This window comes from Ammospiza nelsoni, chromosome 6, assembly GCF_027579445.1.
Source record: "Ammospiza nelsoni isolate bAmmNel1 chromosome 6, bAmmNel1.pri, whole genome shotgun sequence".
Taxonomy (NCBI): Eukaryota; Metazoa; Chordata; class Aves; order Passeriformes; family Passerellidae; genus Ammospiza; species Ammospiza nelsoni.
This window is the reverse complement of record NC_080638.1, coordinates 33,209,476-33,223,057: the sequence shown is the minus strand read 5'-3', so window position 1 is coordinate 33,223,057 and position 13,582 is coordinate 33,209,476. Positions and strand designations below refer to the sequence as shown.

Here is a 13,582-nt window from a genome sequence, read left to right as displayed (position 1 = left end):
GTACCAGAACTTGTAATCAGAAGGCAGCAGGGTTATCCAGTCCAAGCTGAAGAAGCCTGTCTTCCTCCTTTTGGCAATAAGGAAATCAGCTTGCCTATAGTCCAAGTAAATTTTTAATTTCTGCTCTGAGGTGTCAATTGCTTCAATTTATAGTCTGCCTTACATTATCTCAAGAAGCCTCACTAAAAGGCAGCTATGTTGGTTTTGTTTTTTGAAAATGGAGATGCCAGACCTAACAGAGAAGATTGACTCCTAAAAATCCATACATAAGAAAAGAAAACTGAACTACAGCAAACATTTATTTTCTGCAGAAATGCAACCTTGCATTTTAACTGCTTCAGGATCAAGTAAATTTTGCCTAGTGCCCTTTATGATAGTCCAAGGCCACATTACAACTTTCACTGACTGTGCCAATTTTGACTGTGGTAGAGTTTTAATGTTCTCAGTGGTTGGTGTGGAGCCATGCCTAGGACTTGTGCTGGAAACAGTGCTGGTAACCCAGAGACATTTTCATTACTGATGCACAGTGCTCCACAGACCCAAGGCTTTTTCTGCTCCTCAGCCCACCCCATGAGCAAGGGGCTTCGGGAGTGCACAAGGAGTTGGGAGGTGACACAGCCAGGACAGCTGGCCCCAAATGACCAAAGGGATATTCCAGACCATAAGACACCATGCTCTGCATAGAGTGGGGAGAAGAGTGGGATATTTGTAGTGATGGCTTTGTCTTCCCAAGTATGCACTAGGTGTGCTGGAGCCCTGTTGTCCTGGGCATGACTGAACACCTGCCTGCCCATGGGAAGTTGTGAATTCTTTGTTTTGCTTTGTGTGCAGATTTTGCTTTCCCTATTCAACTGCCTTTATCTTGACCCACAAACATTCTTTTACCCTTTTGACTCTCTTCCCCATCCCACCAGGGGAACTGAGTGAGCAGCTGTGTTGGGCTGGGCTATTGGATGAGGTTAAACAACAATGACCAACTGACCGCAGTGACCAATGCACTCTGGCTAGAACCTCTCTGCTCACTTGACAAACAGATTCCAGCTCTAAAATGACAAAAATTTGTAACTTGCAGTAGTTCAGCAGCAGACTAACACACTTCTACAAACTGTTTTATCACAAACTAGTCTTAAAAGGAGGTGAATAATATACAAGATTTTTGGGCTTGGATTTGTTTGGTAACAGGTTTCTGAGAGCAGACATTGCATCTGATCCTGACGCATAAAGGAACCTTCATATACAAAGTCCTAAGAAAAAGAGAACTGTTGAATATTCCATGTGCTCCTTCTAAAGTTTTACTACAATCTTTACAATTCCTGTGAACTTTTTCACTCTGAACTCTTAACAAGGACTTCCACTTTTTCATGGACTGAATTCTCCATTCTCCCTTGAAGAGAAATCAAGAGCATGAACAGACACCACAAAAGTAGGAAGAAATATTAGTTCCTACCTTTGGAATTTTTCCATGTTCCTAACATGGCAAAATGCATCACTATGATTAATTATAAGCTAATGCAACTGATTTGTTATTTCAATTACTGTTAAACAAAAGTAACTCATGGCTTGTACTTTCCAGGATAGCACAATAACAATGCTAATTGCTCCATCTTCAAAAAACTGCTGGTTTTCATGTATTTTTTTCATAAGAAATTGCTGAAAGAGTTTTTTTTTAATATAGTTTGGTTTTCTTTCTTCATCAATGCAACTTGACACTTATTTTAGTAGATCCTTCCAGCAAGGATATCCAAATATCTTTCTTGTCTCCACTGAAAATATTTTACTTAATATGTGAAACAAAAAGATCATTCAAGCAAAACAAAAAGAGAGCAAAATGTGCAGTTTACTTTGCAGAGTGAAATCTTTCATTGTCCACTGAAAATACTGGGTTATTTCTTCTCCAATACCTCAAAACTGACTTAATCTTATTGAGTATTTAGTCTTTTGCAACTTTTATGTTTCCCAGCATAACTTCTAAATATGTATTCTAAGAAAATTTATAGTCCTCTTCTGTGAAAGGCAGAACAAATACATGCACTATAATTGATTTTGCTTCAGATGTATTGTAAGTGGACGTCAAATACCATTTTTGGAAGCAGATATACATTACCTCTGCTCCACTGACCCTGTTACCTAAGAAGTTACCAACTGTAAAGAAGAACAGCATTTATGACGAAAAAAAAAAAAGGACTGTTACTAATAGGGTTTGGCAAGTACTGCTGTCATTTTAACATGCAAATGTTCAACTAGTAAAAAACAATCAGTTTTTTCAACTTTTCTCTGGGTAGCTTGAAAACAAACTGCATAAGAAATATACAGGCATGCTTGAAGAACAAAGTTCTGCCAGTGACTTAGCATTCAAGAGCCATATACTTTGGAATGTAATTTGTAAGATGAGCAGAATTTAGCTTCCTACTACACCTTAAGTTCTCTTCTTTAATTTTAAAATTAGTTAATTTGAACTGCATTTAAAATTCTGTATTTGACCTCAAATCCTTCCACTGGTAAGTTGAAAGCACAGCACACATAGAAACAGTAAGAAGCCTCAGTGTTGCAGAAGTGATACATGTAATTTAGAAAAGAAAGATTCAAGATCCTGACAGCTTAAATGAATTCCTCATGCAAGATACTTTGCTTTCTTTCCTCCCAAAGAGTTTTTAGTAAAAAGTAGATCAAAGTAAAACTGGGCAATACATAGTGGAAAATCTTTAAACTAAAGAATGCCCACAGAGGTTGTGGAGTCTCCCTCACTGAAGATATCCAAGAAACATCTGGATGCAATCTTGTGCCATGTGCTCTAGGATGACCCTGACTGGGAGATCAGACCAGAGAACCCACTATGGTCCCTTCCAACCTTACCCACTCTGTGATTCTGTAAACTGCACAGGCAGCAAACAGCATAAAATGAAATGATTTTATGTGTAACATGTGACAAGCTGATACAGCAAATTACGTACTCAGTAAACTCACAACTCCATTTTGAATTAATGATTTTTTCATTTCAGAACTCAACAAGTGTAAAACATTAAAGATATCTTAAAATGGAACTCCACTTCTATTATCTTTGAAATTTTTTATACATTGTCTTAAGACATTTATTACTGTGAAGCACATTGTATAATTTATTTGAATTCTCTACAGAACAATATAGTTAATTTAGTATAATCAATAACTTTATACAGATACAGTATTGAAGCCATGTCATCTTTGCTTACTGTCAAGTACAAAACAGCTTATGCAATCTAAAAAATAGCTACAAACCACTCTTGTAGCATAATGTATGTTGTGCCAGGTTAAAGTTTACAGCAGTGGCTTTTTGATCTTTCAAGACAAATAAACATGACACCAATATGATAACAAATAGCTGTGCAAACTCAGGCTTAGGAGGAAGACTTAACTACCTCCTTTTCCCAGAACTACTTTTCCCTGCTTTACTGCTGCTACCACCAGACTTGCTGGAAGATTTTGAAGAGAAAAGTCTTGTCATGAATTCAGACACATCTGGCAGCTCGTGGTTGGAATTCAGCATGTTCATTGACTGCTCCATTTCCTGCATGAAAAGATCAGATAATCTTAATAGCTTTTAACAATTCTGGCTGTATCTAAGGCATCAGTTGAAAGACTGTATGAGAAAGATAACAAATTTTCCCAAATACTCTTTTACTTTTTGTAGTCCTCCAGGATACATATTGCTACATAGTTTTATGCAACCACAGCCAAAACCACTCAGCTACACACAGAAACATAAAACCCCAAAACTAAAAGCAGCAATGCATGGAAAATGGTAACCATGTCTTAAGCAGTCTTACAGGGCAATCATCTGATAAAAAAATTCTGAAAAATAGAAAATATTTCTTTTCAGCACTACTTTTCTCCATATTAAAATTTAGGCTATTGCTTAGATATTCAGATATGCGTTCTCACAGATGTCACGCTTTTGTTTTTCAAATCAGTATTATTTATAGCAAATTAACAAATTTTTGATGCTGTTTGAAGGAATTCGATATTTTTATTGCCCTACTTTCTGACACCAAGCTACTAGAGTACTGCAGCTGAGCTTTCATTCCTTCAGGAAAAAAGGATTTTAAAATATATATATATATATACAAACTAGTACTGTGCTGATTCCAGAAAGAAAAAACAAGTTAATTTGAAAAATGTCATAGAACCTCCATATAAACCACAAGTAAACACTTAATTTAATACATGGTCATCTAGAGAATGTCATTATAATTTGGTTCTTAAAAACAACTTTTTCTTACTCTTTAAAGATAAGTTAAATCATAAGCAAAATTCTTCCAACTTAAAAATTTCTCATTGAGAAGTCATATCAGTTATCTGATAAGAACTAAATCATCAGAAGTTTTGATGGCTTTACCATCAAAAGAACAGCCTGTCTCTAAGCAGTGTCAGATCAGTGAGAAAAGTAAGGAATTTGTGATTTTCTTTTTTAAAATTAGACTTCCAGAGTTCAGCTTGGTTTGAAGAAGATGCCATGAATACCTAGTATATCTTTTATCTGTTTTTTTAATCAAAATTGTAGCCAAAAGAGTATTATACAGCTCTGATAGGTTTTTTAAAGGTATCACTTATTTTAAAAAACTTACTCAGACACCTATAAAGCACTACTGAAGACAGTGGTCATTTACAGAAGAAGTTTTTAGTTAACCAAGCCTTCAAAAGCAGCCACCCATGACAGACAAATAATACTTGTAAAAATAAAAGATTTAGCAAACACCTTGAATCTCCATTTTGTCCTAGCCTTCTGCAATTCAGCATTTTGCATGATGAAAGGACAATAAATCAGATAATTTAATGACTACATTAAGACTCTGTATCATATACACTAGTGCAACATCTGGATTTAACAGTGCAGTCAACTGCAGTTTAGGCTGAAGCACAAGAGAACCCCACATCACACCCCTCTCAACACACTTGACACTTATTAAATGACTCATTGCTAAAACAGCAACACTCTATTAGCTGAATAAATGATGCCCATTAAGCTTTCCTTAAAAGTACAGTTCTGTTTTTATTACTTTTCTGTGCCCTGAAATCTCATTATCTTTGGCCTCCCCACATGCATCAACTGAGTGTACTTACCCGCCTCATATCAGGATCACTGGTGTTGACAACTTTAGGCAAAAGCACAAATATCAGTAATGGAAGAACCATCATCATCACCTACAGAGAAAACAGGAAATACCTCTTCAGCTTAGTTGTTGCTCTAAACACTTTCAGGACCTACTAAATTAAAATGAAGCTCCACGAAACAGCCAAACTCTAGAACTACTGCATTCTGAAACAGTAAGCCAGTAAGTAACATTTGTCAGGAATGAAACCTGACATGGGAGTATTGTGTTTTAAACAACAGTTTTCAAAGTTGGACCAATAAGGCAAATGCTTGTTCTCTCTTACATCTGCTGTAATTAGTTTTGCAACATGTTGATCTCTGCACTACTAGACCAGCATCACATTGTTAAAGGAAGAGACTACGGGCTGTTTTCAGAGGACACACATTAACAGTGGTATGTAAGGGAGGAGATGTCAGAGAGTAACTTCCCATTTGTAAGCAAGTAAAATCCAATAAAACAGTCCTCTCAGAAAAGCAAAGGAAAAATGCACATTTTCGTCAATTGTTTCTATTCTTAGTATTCTGACAAATAGCTGTATTTATATCCTTAGCACACTTGTGATATTTGTGTGTTGCCTGTACATACCATAGGGTTCATGAGAAAATCTGTCCATCCCCAAGATTCTCTCTTTATAAAGTATGAAGGTGGTCCAGAAGATTTCATCTGGAGTGGGTATGGCAGCCTGACAACTTCAGAGGGTTTGATGTAATTCACATATCTTGCTCTATTAGGCAAAATGCAAATAATTGAAAATAAAAATCATAGAATCTTTGGCAAATCATAAAGAAGATTTAAAAGAATCCAAACAAGTTTTATTAAAAGACTACAAACAAAACCATCTGCTATGCAGTGTCAGCTAGGCTGCACTTTTGAAAACCTAACTTCTCTCAGCAGCATATTTGATGGAATCAAAAGCAAACCATTTTTTGTTACGTTGTAAAAGTAAGACATACTATGCTGTTTAGGGTCCAGCTTTGAACAGTGTCAGAACATCAACTACTTGCAAAGTTAATCCTTTTTCCACAAGTGCATTACTCTGCATTTATCAATACTGAAACTCAGTCTTTATTACTTCAGGAGGTTTTTACATAGCTCATCACTAATATTCTTCATCTGGGCCTAATATTCAGATACTTACTCAGTACTAACATCTTTGTCATTCTTGACCCATTTTTCATGATTTATGAATATTTATCCACTTTGTGCAACTCCAGGGATGACTTCTGTCCGTAAATAATTTATTCCTTGTGAATTTTTCACCAAATACTCATCTACAGAATGTCTATAGAATCTATATCTATAGAATTCCCTCCTATCTTACGACTATGTCTTTTCTTCAAAACTTGAGATTTTCAAGTAGATCTCATCAAACACATCTGTCATCCACATCCTGTTTCCTCTTTCTAGTTATTAACCTAAGTTTTTAAGGCAGCACATCCCTTAGAAAAGCCCTGACATTTTCTCCAAGTATCATTGTTTTTCATGCATCTCTGACTCCCCAGCTGCATTCCTCATTACAGTTCTATCTGTTGGACTGGTAGGGATGCCAAGCCTCCTCCTACCTTCCTTTGCAGATGTACCCCTGCAATTTTCTCAACATCAAATTTGTTACCTTACTAGTCCTTAGATACACAAATGGTGCTAAGGGTGAGGTTATACCCAATATTTTATCTATATCATTTTAATTGTTACATATTAATTATTGCCAATAAGATACTAACAAAGTATAAAAATAAAAATTTAATAAAGTTTGGAAAAACCTAAGCTCAAACAATCTGTTTTGAGCTTATTATAAGCTCAAACATTATTATATTATAACTATAATTATGCATTATAATAATATCATATTATTATTATTATAAACAGACTGTTTGCACTGTTTTCTGTGAGATTTCAATTTTTAACCTCCCCTAAATATACTGCAGAAGTATTTACCCTGATGATTAAGCTGATGCATCTAGTCTGAGATGGAGCATCAGACCTACAGCACTGCTTCTGTGAATTTCTGTACTGTGTTGTCAGGCACACAGAACTCACCAATACAGAGGCAAATCAGGAAAGGCTCACCTCATTTTGCCCTTTGAAGTTATGTCAACTCGAACAGGCTCAAATTTATGAGCAGGGGATATAACTTCCACTACATAAGATCCTGAAGGTACATCATGAACCACAAAACTTCCATCTGTCCTGAAAAAAAACAGTGAGTTCCACAACATTTCAGTATGCTACAGAATACAAAACAGAGTGCTCTGCTGTTTATGTTTTTTAGAGAAGCTGTGTCATTTTATATTACAAATCTTAATATATCCACAATGACCAAAAGGAAAATTTAAACCTGTCAGCACTCCCAATATCAAGCCGTTTAATTCATCAATGTGTGCTGCTACAGGAGCAGAAATTCCCTGCTAGGTTAAAGATTCTGTTGTACCCTCAAGGTGTTGTCTTGCTGGAGGAATAATTTACCAGCCCAAATAAGATCTGAAATAAATTATATTTTATGTATTCAAGTGATGGCAGGAGTAATTTACACCTTCCTTTCTCCTTCTGAAACACATACAATGTTTACTTTGCTTTAGTGCTTCTGCTGAAAGCAACCCCCCCAGAATGCCATCCTACATAGTATGGGTTGGTGCTAGGGACGACTTGCAATGCAAAAATAGCAATTTGTACCTTTGTTGCGAAATAGAGGTTTCACTTCTAATTTCTCACTTTAGGACCAGCCCACGCTGGAAAGCTCAGTCACAGTAACAAGGAAACTAAGAGCTCTGAACACATACACAGAAGGGATTTTTAGACAGGTGGCTTTTATTTTAAAATATGAAACTCGAATATTCAATGAAAATATTAGTAAAGGTTACTTGGAAGCTTCAACAGTAGTTGCCTTAAAGGTACAGAAGTTTTCCTCCTATGTGTTTCCAGAAGTTTCCAATAAGAAAACCCTAGTGTTCTGTACCCTGTTAAGAGCAACATCAAAGATCTCTTTCCTAAAAATAAGATGCAAAGTTAAGACAAAAATTTGTTAAAAGGGAAAAAAATGTAATAAACCCTAACACATTAGAAACATGCAGCAGTAAAACAAATAAATGAGCCCTCTTAAAAGTGAATTCTCAAAGAATTTGTCATTATGTGCTTACACCACATCTCTCTCTAAAATGCACAACACTTAAGGACCCACCACCTTTATGTGATGATTTGAATCCCTAACAATGCTTACGCTATCTTATATTGCAACTGTTTTAAGAATGTTTTCCTTTCCTTAATTTCTAAAGTTTCTTAAGTATTCAATTAAGCATTCAGAAATTTGTCAACCTGACAGCAGTTTTTACATCAGCTCCTGGATATGATGTCAGCCTCTCATAATTTGTTTGTAGTGGCTTAGCAGGTGCTACAGTGCCAGGATTCCACAAGATCTGCAGAGTAGAATCTGCTGTGTTATCCTATTGATAGGACCCAAAGTCAAAGTTAAGTTTAACTCCTATTGCAGAGGGATTAATTAAAAATTACGAATATTTATGAGAGTAAATCTTAATTCCATGTAATCTCATTTTCATACATATTTTAAAAGCAATATATTATACTGTACTGAAAATCACAAAGAATGCAATTTAAAATTTAATTCTACTCTTGAAATTACATTAGTTCAGTTCTTAATTCTGAGCATTTTTTCTGTATCTTAGATTCTCTAGATCTCTTGCTTATCTGAATATATCCAGCACCATGCGAGTCTGAATAAGATAATGATTCTTTACAGCTTCCAGCTACATTTGCATGATTTCTGAAAGAATAAAGCCACGTCCCTTAAATTAGCTTTCACCAGCACAGTTTAAGGTTTTCACGGGTACTCAACACAGAACTTTAAGTTCTGCCATGACCAAACACGTCCACATCGGGCAAATTCTTTGCCAAGGTGAGTTTGTTAAATAAGAAGTGGCAGAATTTATAACAGAAGCTGAGAAGAAACACGGTCCTCCAGACAGCGCAAATGCGTTTGGGGTTTGTTTCGGCTGCTGTTTTTTCGTTTGTTTGTTTGAATTAAAACTCCGTTCCTGAGTTTTTGGGCGACAACCTGAGCCATCAGTCCGGATACGCCTGCCGGAGGCTGAGGCCAAACCCTACGGCAGTCCAAGGCTGGCCGTGCCCAGCCCATTACAAGGCCGGGATCCAGCGTTCACAGCACGGCCCGCAGCTCAGCTCGGGATTCTGCGCTTCCACGGTCCCGCGGCCGTGCTGATCGGGACACGGCCGAGCCCTGCAGGAGCCGCCCCCGCCGCCCGCCATCTCAGGGCCGGGCCGGGCCGGGCCGGACTGCGAGCGGGCCCCACGGCCCCGGGAGACGCCGGCTCCCGCCCCGCCCCGCCCCGCCCGCCGCTCACTTCAGGAAACCGACGTGCTCCTCCCCGTCCACCAGCACCCGGGCCCCCGCGATCCAGTCCTGCGGCTTCACCCCGGGCACCACGGCCCGGCCCTCGATCTTAAACCGCTCCCCGGGGCCCGCGCCGCCCGACGGCTCCGCCGGCCCGAGGGGCTCCGACCCGCGCGCTCCGCGGGGCAGCGGCGCCGCCGACAGCAAGAGCAGCGCCAGGCACAGGCCCGCGCCCCGCGCCGCCATCGCCGCGCGCCGCCCGCACCGCGCCTGCGCCGCGATGGCCCCGCCTCGCGGTGAGCCGTGCGCATGCGCGGGGCCCCCACAGCTCCGGGCAGGGGGGAGAGGCGGGAGAGGCGGGGCGGCTCCCTCGGCTTCGGGCGTGAGGGAACGCAAAGCATAACTGGGCACTTAAAGGGTGGAATGACCGAAATGGGGACCTACAGAAAATGGATGTGTAAGAAGCAGACGTAGCTTTCTTGGTAATGGATGTATTTAAGGCATTGTGGTTTGAAATCTTAATAGTTATCATGAAAAGGCTAATCAACATTTTCTAGGGGGGAAAAAGTAACAAAAAAAAATCTTACAAATGATTAAAATTGGCCTAAAGCATCGTCTTTAAAATGATTTGTAGCAATGGGGTTTGTTTGGTTAGTTACAATAGAGTGAAAATTTGTTACTTAGTAGGCAGCACAGACTGAGGGGAGAACCCACAAGGGCTGTAATCCCTTCCGTGCCCAATTTCCCTTGACAAAGCACGTCCTGTTATGTCACATGTATTCACTGCCACGTTGTGGCTACACTTCCATCTACCCCTCTGGTTTATGTCAGAGTTAATTACTGAACCTGTGGAAAACACTGTCATTAAACACAATTAACCTGGTCATCAGCTGATAATAAAAATACTGAATCATTTAAAAAGCATATGTCATCCTGTGTCAGTGGGATGTTGTGAATTATTTGTCTGTTGGTATCTTTGAGCTCTCTTTTCTTTGGAAAAAATCAGGAAAATGAATGGTCAATGAGGTTCTTCTGTCACATAAGCTCACAAACACCTAAAACTCCAGCAGGATTTTTCAGGTGGGAACCCAAGAATGTCAGAACTGAATAGTGCTAGAAGTACTTACCGATAGAACTACAAAGCAAAAGCATTTATGTTAAAGCTATTGACAAGATTCACTGCAGCACTACAGACAGACAGACATCACAGTGATGTATCATGCAGTTAGTGTAAAAATGTGCCTTTAAAAAATATCCTCAAGGAACTGTATTAGGATACTGTCAGGCCACAATATGAATGACCGTGCCCTCCAGTTTTAAGGATTTCCTCATCCTAATAAGTTGTTTTTATAACCTACATAATACAGCTTCTCAGTTTAAATCCTTGGAGAGCCCAAAGAAAAATTTGTTCTTTCATAATCTAGTCCAAGAAGCTTCTCCCTCTATATGTCAGCCTGTTAACAAATTGAGAAGTTAATTAAACAGCATCTTGCCTAATCCAATTGCTGCACTGGCATGCACACTTTTCAGTGCTAGTTCAGTAGTCCCTTGTCCTCTCACCATGTAACATCTTTACATATTAAAAGTTCTCTTTCATACAGATATATCAGTTACTATAGTTTAAAGTGTATGCAACTGAGAAAAAAATTGATGTGGTTTGTTACTGCCTTTTTCTGGGTAAGACTAGCTACAACAGCAGCTTGAGTGGATTGCACAATGCTGTTTTGTCAGTTATGTTGTGCTGTGGGTGTTTGTCTGCTAAGTAAAAAGAACAAATCCCAGAAAAACAGTAGTACAAATGGAAACAAAGACATAAAAACATCAAGGTTTATACTTATCAGAATAATTAGTACATCAGCTGGGAGATGCTGTTTTTATTCTAGAAGGAATTTTACTATTAGCAGAGTTGTTTCTGCAGCTTGATTTCAAGTGGATCTCTCATCAAAAGACAGATAAAACTGCCAAGTAACAGTTTCAGTTCAATGGAAACAACCAAACAATTCTAAGAACATGAAAATGCAGTCAAGAATGACCTCCATATTTTGTAACTGTCTCTTCATTGATGGATTCGCTCATTGAGTTGCAGCAACATAGAAAATTGCAAGTTTTTTAGAAGTTCCACCCTACTCACAAGCAAATTTTCGGTTTTGTCTGAGTTGCTTCCACCAGCTGTCACTAACAGTACAGAGCTGTCAGCCAGATGGGTGAGAGCTGACAGTCCCTCACAGTTGAACAAAGAGAAGGCCTAGATTAATGCAATGTCATCACACACTGGTAACACTGAAATCTGTCTCCACATTCTTGTCACCTTTAGGTTCACGTACAGACTGAAAAAGCAGAGGAAACCTATTAAATCCATCAGAATCCAAGATCATCACAGCTGTTTACAAAGAAGTGGTTTGGAGTACTGTTGGATACTCTTAAGGAGTAGGAGAGTTTTTTAATCTCCCAAGGTTAAAAGGGGTCAAAAAATGTAGCAGAACTTATTTTTGATGGATCCTCTTCACAGTCAGAATTCTAGCAAAACTTGCTATGTGTCTTTTGCTTACAGGTCACCATTAGTAAAGCATTTAATTCATCTTGGAACATTTCAGTGTAATTGCTCTGAAAGCTTCTCTTTCCACAAAGGTGATAGTACCTTGGCTAGTATTTAAATATTTGCTTTGGAAAATGAAGATGATTTGTCACTGGCACTGGTTTATTGTAATACACCAGACAGATCCTGGACCACAAACAGCAGCAGTCCAAACTCTCTTCTGTGCGTGACTCAGGCTGAATGTGCAGAGGTGCTGACTTTGACCAGACAAGCAGGGAGCACCTTCAGCCATCTGCCTCTAATCTCACCCTAATCTTTGAGTCAGTCCCCCGATATAGACACACAGATAACAACACTCAACACAGCAGATGAGTAATGCTGGTTCACAGATGTTCAGTGGAAGCAGAGATATAATCCTTGCTGACACAAAGAATAAATAAGAGCTGCATGTGCACTGGAATACTCATAGCTACATCCTATTTGGTTTCTGGTAAACTAATTAGAGGTGAGAAGAAATCAAAATGCCCAGCCAAATGAGCAGATTTATGAGACTGCACAAACTGAAGACAGATGGAAGAGTGCAGCATAAAGGTACTGTGAAAGGCCACAGCCAGGTAACTCATTAACTGAGCTCTCTCCTACCCAAGGAGCTTTGCTATGATTAAACACAAAATTTACAAAAATTGTGCTGCATATTTCTTTCAGCACCATTAAAAAAAATTATTGTGGTGTGCCATCTACTGGCAATTTACTGTGCTACACTAGAAATGGTAACTGATAGAAAAGTCAGGATTACAGCCTGAGTTCAGCAACAGTCTTCTTTTTCCTTTGAATGTAAGATGCCCTGAGAAGGTCTCTGACTTGGGGCAGAAAGTGCACGGGCCATCCTCAGTTGCTCCAGAATCCCAGTCTGCTTCAAACAGATTTCCCATTCAAAGAACAGCAATGAAGCTGATGAAAGGTGTGGAGCACAAGTCTCATAAGAAGCAGCTGAGGAAGCTGGGTTTTTTTAGCCTGGAGAAAAGGAGGCTCAGGGGAGACCTTATTGTTCTCTAAAACTACCTGAAAAGAGGTTGCAGCAAGGTGGTGATCAGCCTTGTCAACCAAGTAAAGTGACAGGAGGAAATTACCTCAAATTGCACCAGGGGAGGTTTAGAGAGGACATTAGGAATAAATTCTTAATCACAAGCATTGCCAAGCATGGGAACAGGCTGCTCAGGGAAGTGGTGAAGTCCCCATTCCTGGAAGTATTTAAATGACAGGGAGATGTCGTGCTTAGGGACAGGTTTAGTGGTGGACTTGGCAGTGTCAGGTTACTCGTTGGGCTCGATGACCTAAGGTGTCTTTGGCAATCTAAATGATTCTATGTCGGGACAGAAAATCTCTTAATCCCCTGCAAACTCTGTAGTTGTCAGAATAATTCCTGCATTTCCAACATGTCCACCTCCTCAGCATGCAGTCAGCATGTACGACTGGGGAGTTTCCTGTCTCAGAGAGATAACATTCCCCTACTCCCTTGGTTGCCTTCACCTTAAGGTGACCAGATAAACTTCT

At 39.2% G+C, this 13,582-nt stretch overlaps 1 protein-coding gene across 1 annotated transcript; it reads right to left on the bottom strand.

The window, feature by feature from the left end:
- Positions 1–2,971: 2,971 nt before the first annotated feature.
- EMC7 (ER membrane protein complex subunit 7) lies at positions 2,972–9,746 on the bottom strand. Its single transcript, XM_059474571.1, has 5 exons — positions 9,503–9,746; positions 7,197–7,316; positions 5,715–5,853; positions 5,098–5,178; positions 2,972–3,544 (listed from the first exon to the last, which is right to left on the bottom strand). The coding sequence occupies exons 1-5, from the start codon at positions 9,736–9,738 to the stop codon at positions 3,392–3,394; spliced, it is 729 nt and encodes a 242-aa protein (XP_059330554.1). The 5' UTR covers positions 9,739–9,746; the 3' UTR covers positions 2,972–3,391.
- Between the last annotated feature and the right edge of the window lie 3,836 nt (positions 9,747–13,582).

Bases quoted from the DNA above. Each gene is read 5' to 3' on its own strand.
- EMC7 (XM_059474571.1), bottom strand. From the start codon at position 9,738: ATGGCGGCGCGGGGCGCGGGCCTGTGCCTGGCGCTGCTCTTGCTGTCG. The intron at 7,317-9,502 runs GTGAGCGGCGGG...GTTTTTTTTCAG, and splicing joins GAGCACGTCGGTTTCCTGAA to GACAGATGGAAGTTTTGTGG. The intron at 5,854-7,196 runs GTGAGCCTTTCC...TTTGCCTAATAG, and splicing joins ACTTCAAAGGGCAAAATGAG to AGCAAGATATGTGAATTACA.